We start from the raw sequence: 7,868 nt of genomic DNA, 5'->3' as shown, positions 1-7,868 counted from the left end.
GTATCTTGTGGTGATAAGAATCAGGTCAAACATAGCTCACAGGTCTACTTTTTGTTACTATTTTCCTTTTCTTTTTCTTTTTCTTTTTCTTTTCTCTTTTTCCTTCTTTTTTTTCCTTCTTTTTTTTTTCTTTATCTCTATTTTTTTTTGAATTTTCCTTTTAGAACGAACTTTCTAAAATAAACCTATGGGGACATGAATTTTTTTTTTCGTATGACTCTAACTTGATTCCAAAAGAGGGGAGGTCAAAGAAATTAGTATAGGCTCAAAAGAGTATCGAATGGTATAAGTGTTTGGGTAGCTAAAAGAGGGCCTCCCAATCCCTGAAATTTTGGAGTACAACACATGCAATTTGAAATGAAAAAGGAAGAGCAAACACAACATTTCTTTTACAGCTTTGGCATTGATATCACTGATATGCTTTTCACTTTTTTAGTGCCTTGTCAAGTACAGAACTCTCATTGGGTGATTTTTTCTTCACGATGGATACCTTCCGTCTGGAGCAAACTCCCTTGACTTTATCTTATTACTTGAGGTACACTTGAACTCAAAACTGCTCGCTTCAAATTGTCTGGGATGCATCCTCCTTTAACGAATTCTTGTCATCCTATTAACTTCCCAAATTATCTGCCCCAGTTTCACACAGTTCGGGCTTTAAATAATCTCAAAATGTCCAAATCTATACTTATTGCCCTCAAGTATCCCTATCATCTTCAAAATTGTTTCATTATTTTACGATTAAACTAACTTTTAAGACCATGCCTAGAATTATGCGTGCATGTCATGTCACTAGAGCTTGCATGAAAAGAACTATAAAAGGAAAAGAGAACTAAACAAAAATGACTAGAAATAATAGAAAACAAAAAATTGCATTAGACAGACGGTGAAAGGATTTGAACAACAAAATAAGCAAAATAAACTAGGGTACAACCCTGGAACAAACCTAGAAAATCATATTGGTTGATCAAAACACTGATCATATAATATAAGTCACTAAATATTGTTTACGCCATCAAACAGGCATGAAAAAGAGTAAAATGATAATAATAATAATAATAATAATAATAATAATAATAATAATCGTGAAAATAGTAATAACAATTAAATTTGATTTAGTGGTTCTAAAAATACGTGATCTATTTTTATGCTAGTTGTTAGGTTGTTGATGCTATGTGATAGACTTTGAGCCTGTTTGGATGAGTTTGTTTTAAGTGACTGAATGGTTAATAATCGGGGCCTCGAGCTTGCCTACTTGGGGGCCTCGGGGCCGAATCTGATGCTCGGTTGGGAGCTATCGGGGGTAGTCGGTGGAGACTAACAGTTATAATAAAATCAATGACGGCTCTTTATGGCCAATAATAAGTAATAAATGATGAACAATGAATAGAACACAATAAACATGAGCAATAAATAAAGTAATGAGATCGAGAGAATATGTTAGAAAGCAGAGAGAATGTTCTTGTGTATTTAGTATTGAGCAACAGATGTTTACAAAATGACAAGGATCCTATGAGGGGAAATCCTAACATAGTACAAGTACATTTATTACAAAGATATGGAGATGAGACAGCTAGTTGACACTATGATACGAGTCAGAGCTAGCCTACTAGTCTTTGTCAGCCCTATTTATGCACCTTGGGAACTTCCCACTTTATCTCCGTAACCATCAGTCCGTACTACTCCGAGGTCGAGCGTCGATGGCCTTCGAGGGATGAAACTCGACCGTAGTCTCGAGCCTTCGAGATGTGCTTGCGAGGCATCGTAACGATGGAAAATTGGACTCTCCGATTTCACCGTATACAAATAAAACAAAAACAAATATCTCAAAACGAAAATAGCTGAGAAAATAACAAAATATAGTGCCATATGTAACAACTCAGCTGCTACCCACATAAGCAAAAATTGCCAAGTCATCTACGCTGCCGTATCATCAACAGACATAAATTTCCACGTGGAATTCTACTAAAAAGAAGATAAATAGTTGATAATTTGATTGAATGATATCTCATGTTTAAAGTTGCCACTACTTCACAAAATAAGTTCCTTTCTTCGTCATGTTCTATCCTTTCCTTTAACAATATCTCACCTTCTGTAAAGGGAATACTCAAAAAAGGCTTAGTAGAAAAAATGTCTAAAATAAAAATAAAAGATATATATTCTGTTTTATTCCCCTGTAACAGAAAATAAAAGAGAATTTATAACTTTGTGGAGCCGACAAAATTTTAATGACATTTTATTAAAATCAAAATTTTTTATTCGTATACTGTATAACTACCCGATTTTATGTTAAGACCGTAAAAAACTAGGTGTCATGCGGAAGCTAGCAAAACAAACCTTCAACGACGATAAATCAGACAACAAAGGAGAAATATACCAAAAGAAACACAAACATTTAACGTGGTTCGGTCAACTGACCTACGTCCACCGCGGAGATGAGCAATCCACTATATAAAAAGAAAGTACAAAATATCGAGAGAACAACCTCACGAAGAGGCAAACACAAGTGACACACTAACACTTGTCCCGTAAAGTTCTCCCCCTAAACACGACTCTCAAGCCCCCTATAGCTACATTGTGGATTGTACTGAATGAGAAGGACGGATCTTCAATTTATAGAACTCCAAACTTTTTCCTACGAGAAAAAGGACTAGTCAAGTATAGGAGAATTATAATTTCCTTCTACAAAAAGGAAAACCCAATTAAGGTAATTATATTGCCCTTTCCTTCAACAAATAGGAAAACCAAATATGGTAATAAAATTATGGCAAACACCTAACATTTTATTATTGTAAAATTATAAATTAAAATAAAGCTTAATTTTTGAACTTTTTTCAGGATGTAAAAGATCACATGACTCAACTCCACTTTACCAATTTACTATTTATGCAAGGGCAATTTGAAGAAATGATATTTTTTGTCTACATATAATTTGAATAGAAGGAAATTATCTCCAACGTCTCATGTGTTTTATTTTACAAATCTTTTATGTTATTTTTTTTGTGTGAAAAAGATCATACAAGTAAAACAATATTTATAACAAAATATGATACTAAAACTCCTGAATAGTTTTTATTGCAAAATTATTTTTTGAATATGGAAGAACAACCTACCGTTTGGTCTTTGCATTAGAAATAAATATGTAATTTTAAATATAATTATTGTAATCTCAAGCGAGTTTGAACAACCTACCATATGGTGTTTGCATCAACAATATATGTACCATTTTAAACGCTATTATTGCGATCTCAAGCGAGCTTGAACTATTTTATTTTCATCTTCAGCTAGCTAAGAGATAGCAAAGAGAAGAAACGGCATTAACCTCCTAGTCTTCACCCCTCCGCCCCCGCCCCCCAAAAAAAAAATGAGAAAAAAGAAATAAAAAGGGGGTTTAAGGGAGGGAGTGCTGCCAATTAATCCAGAAAAAGGACTGAAAGCGCGCAATGATAAAGTAACTTGCTCTATGAATAACTTTCATCATCTATTATTAATGTAGTACTATGTTTTTATACTTGAATTTGCAATCCTAATGTCGAATTATTAATTTCTTCATAAATGAGCTTTATTTGGGTGCCAACTGCAATGCAAGAATTTTCTCGCCTGATTAAGCGGGGAATTTTTTTTTATATTCGGACAAATTTTACGTTGCCCAAAATCTCACCTAGCAAAATGTTGAGAGTTGTTATAAAATAAAGACTATAAAGTAAATAAACTAAAGATAAATATAGAGATAGAATGATATATTATTCAACTTTAAACTGATATATATAATGAACTCAAATCTTATCTATTTATAGAAAAAAGGAATCAACTGTGAAGCTTTTTAGGAAGCAACTGCGAAGCTTTTCAGGAAACAACCACGAGACTTTTTTTGAGTTGCTTATTATAAGATGTCTGCATGAGCTACTTGCAACTTGCTTGTTTAATAAGAAGTTAATGCAAGTTATTTTATTGAGTTGCTTGCAACCTGTTTGTATAAACTACTTGTAAATAAACTTTAATGGGGTACCAAATGAAAAATCTTCTTCAAAAAAATTATCTAAAATAAAGTATTAAATAGACATCTACAATATAATATTATCGTAACAAGAGCTTGTTTAAAGAACTTTTTTTTTCACTGGAATTATTATTTGCGTTAAAAGCTGCTTCATTTCTCTAAGCCAAAAGAAATCTTTACCGCAGTCAAAAATTTTACGTGGGTCGAAATGTCTAACCTAGTAAAATTTTGGGGTGTTTGTTTAAAGAATATTTTATTTAAAAAAATTTGCTATTTGGGACCTGAGCACCTCTTACTTTTGTCTTGACGTGCTGGCATGTCATTTAACTCGTAGACGATAGACGTGGGGGCCTTGAAAATCTACCCACTACACGACACATTTTTCGTTTATTAAAATCGCCTTTACTCTCTTTTTAAATATATAAAAAAATAAATTTCAAAGTACTAAACTGCCGTTGTCATCGAAATCGGTGCCCCTCTTAATAAAATTTAATAAAACTTAATTTGCGAGTACTTGCACACCAATCTGGCACCGTCATTGTTTTCTTTGACCCTTTTTTTCCTTTCAAAAACGAGTACTATAGTTGGCAGATTGAAATTTTTGTAGAATAAACAAAAAAAGAATCTTAATATTAAGTCAATAATTCAAATTTGAAACCAAGGTTTTATTGGTAAAATTAAATAGACTTGCTGGCATGTAATTATAATGTGTCCCCAAGTACTAACTTAAACACAAAGAGCTGTGAAGAAATAAATAGAGGTGGCTACTTTGCTATTTAATTCAAATCAATTCATTCATTCACATGCCCATCTTCTCAATACTTACAAACAAGAAACTAAACACAACACATTCACATTCACATTCACATTACATAGTTTTGGTTTCTCACTGAATGATACATATATTTTCCCTTCATTTTCTTCATCTTTGATTCCTCCATTCAATATCAAGAAAATAGTAGCAATGCGGCCTCCTAGCCGCCTTCATTCTTTGTTCATTTCCTTCCTTGTTATTTCCCTTTTGTCATTTCAGATCTATGGACAAGAAGGAGATATTGATCTTGATGATATCAAGGGCGACGCGGACAAGTTGATTTTCGAAAACCCAAAGCTTCGTGTTGCATATATTGCGTTACAAACATGGAAAGCAGCCATGTTTTCTGACCCTTTTAACTTCACAGCAAATTGGACAGGACCAAATGTTTGTTCCTATGGTGGAGTGTTTTGTGCACAATCTTTAACTAATGATTCTATTAGAGTTGTAGCTGGCATTGATCTTAACCATGCTGATATTGCTGGTTATTTAGTTCCAGAACTTGGTCTTCTAACAGATCTAGTTCTTTTCCACCTCAACTCGAATCGTTTTTGTGGTATCGTACCTAAAACCTTTAGCCATTTGAAGCTTCTTAGGGAGCTTGATTTGAGCAACAATAGGTTTGTTGGTGGATTTCCTAAAGTGGTTCTTTCTCTACCTTCATTAAAGTTCTTGGATCTAAGGTTTAATGATTTTGAAGGGCCAGTTCCTTCTAAACTTTTCGACAAAGATTTGGATGCTTTGTTCCTTAATGATAATAGATTTCGTTTTGGTATTCCTGAGAACTTGGGCAACTCCCCTGTTTCTGTTCTTGTGTTTGCCAATAACAATCTTGGAGGATGTATCCCAGCGAGCATTGGGAAAATGGGTAACAGTCTGAACGAGCTTATACTAATGAATGATAATCTAACCAGTTGTTTGCCAATGGAGATTGGAATGCTGAAGAAATTAACAGTCTTTGATGTGAGCTTTAACAAGATTCAAGGTCCATTGCCGTCAACAGTGAGCAGAATGAGGAGTGTTGAGCAACTTAATGTGGCTCACAACAAGCTCACTGGTGTTATACCAGCTAGTATTTGTCAACTCCCCAGGTTGCAAAACTTTACATTTTCTTTCAATTACTTTAAAGGGGAAGCTCCGGTTTGTGCTGCAACTAGATCTGGTAGAGTCATTGACGGGGAAGAAAATTGCATTGCTGGAAAGGAAGACCAAAGATCTGCTAAAGAATGCTCTTCTGATGATGCAAAACCATATGATTGTAGAAAATCTCAGTGCTTTAGCCGTTCTGCTATATCTCCTGTAGTAAAACCAAGACCAAAACCAACCCCTAAGCCAAAAAGACCACCAGTTCAGAACAAACCACCAGCACCAAAGCCATCTACACCCTCAAGACCTGTTGCACCAATTGAATCTCCACCACCACCTTCTTCCAAATCTTCGGGTTCCCATTTTAAGCGCTCTCCGCCGCCACCTCAATCAACTCCTCCGCCATCACCACCACCACCTGTTTACAGTAGTTCTCCGTCGCATAAACACAGAAGTCCACCACCTCCTACCCACAAAATTTCACCTGTAACTCGTCATGCTCCACCTCCTCCACCTCCACCAAGTCCGGTATACTATCATCACCCATCACCATCACCTCCACCGCCACCAGTACATTACGCGCCACCAACATACAAACCTCAATCACCACCACCACCTCCACCGCCACCAGTACATTACGAGCCACCAACGTACACACCTCAATCACCACCACCACCACCAGTACATTACGAGCCACCAACATACACGCCTCACTCTCCACCACCACCAGTATATGTGACACCATCTTCACCACCACCACCACCACCACCACCAGTATACGAGCATCCAAAACCTCCAACTCCAACTCCATCACCACCAGCTGGACACACACCTCCACAAGAGCCATCACATCCCGCCCCACCTACCCCACCTTGTAACGAGCCACCAACCCCACCACCTAGTACCCCACACTGGCAACCAAAACCATCCCCACCCCCTACATATAATCCATCACCATCATATACTCAAAGCCCCCCGCCGCCACCTCCTACTTACACCTACTCTTCACCGCCGCCACCATCATCATCACCTCCCCCTCCCACTTACTACTACTCATCACCGCCTCCGCCGCCACCATCACCTCCACCGCCATCACCATCACCACCACCCCCAAGTTACGAACACGTTCCACTTCCACCCATTGTAGGAGTCTCCTATGCATCTCCACCACCACCAGTCATTCCATATTATTGAGCCCGGGGTTAATTAACCATTAGCCTCAGTTCATTATCTTTAATTTTCCATTAACTGATGGAGATTTGGAGAAGAAGAATGGAATTCTTTTTTTCTTTTTTGATTGGGAATTATGTATACTTTGTTATTTATTTTGTTTTTTTTTAATTATCTTGAGTTGATTATATTTATGAAAAATGGGATGTTGGGCGGGAGTTAGCGATGGGTTTAACGAGCATTATTGTTATTCCAAAAGGGTGGTTGTGTATAATTACAATTTTACTGTTTTCTTTAGTAAAACTCATTTATTCAATTAATATTACAATGTATTTTTGTTACATATATGCTAAATTCACTAGTTCGATTAATCTGGACTCGCGTAAATTAGGATCATGGAGGAATCCCAATCATTCTTTGTGCTTATATTTCACTTGAGAACGAAGAGATTCTCATCAAAAAAGATTAACGTACATTTTCCAAAGTTTAAATTCACACTAAAAGGATCATTGTCGAAGTGTTCTAACATGCCATAAGACCTATAATCGTTTGTGATAATAATAAATTCTTATCGTAGAGTAGAAAGTATTTTGGCTTAATTTGTTCATTTAGGCACATTGGCTAAAATTAAAGTGGAGAATAGTTTGATTTTGTCAATCTTTTGTGGCCCTGTGCAAATCGCCTGCAAATTTAATAGTATCAACAGTGGGCTAAAAATTGAATTTTCGCAACTACTGTACATTGGCAAAGACATTATTGCCAACATTGACACCCCTAAGAAATGCCAGTAATGAATAGCAATAA

At 36.1% G+C, this 7,868-nt stretch overlaps 1 protein-coding gene across 1 annotated transcript; it reads left to right on the top strand.

Moving 5' to 3' along the window:
• The first annotated feature begins 4,605 nt into the window (after window positions 1–4,605).
• On the top strand, window positions 4,606–7,409 carry LOC107829315 (leucine-rich repeat extensin-like protein 7). Its single transcript, XM_016656787.2, has one exon. It carries the CDS (start codon window positions 4,959–4,961, stop codon window positions 7,086–7,088), a length of 2,130 nt encoding a protein of 709 aa, XP_016512273.2. The 5' UTR covers window positions 4,606–4,958; the 3' UTR covers window positions 7,089–7,409.
• Window positions 7,410–7,868: the final 459 nt, after the last annotated feature.

Source organism: Nicotiana tabacum, chromosome 11 (genome assembly GCF_000715075.1).
Source record: "Nicotiana tabacum cultivar K326 chromosome 11, ASM71507v2, whole genome shotgun sequence".
NCBI classification, from domain to species: Eukaryota; Viridiplantae; Streptophyta; class Magnoliopsida; order Solanales; family Solanaceae; genus Nicotiana; species Nicotiana tabacum.
This window is presented reverse-complemented; position numbering and strand designations above follow the sequence as displayed.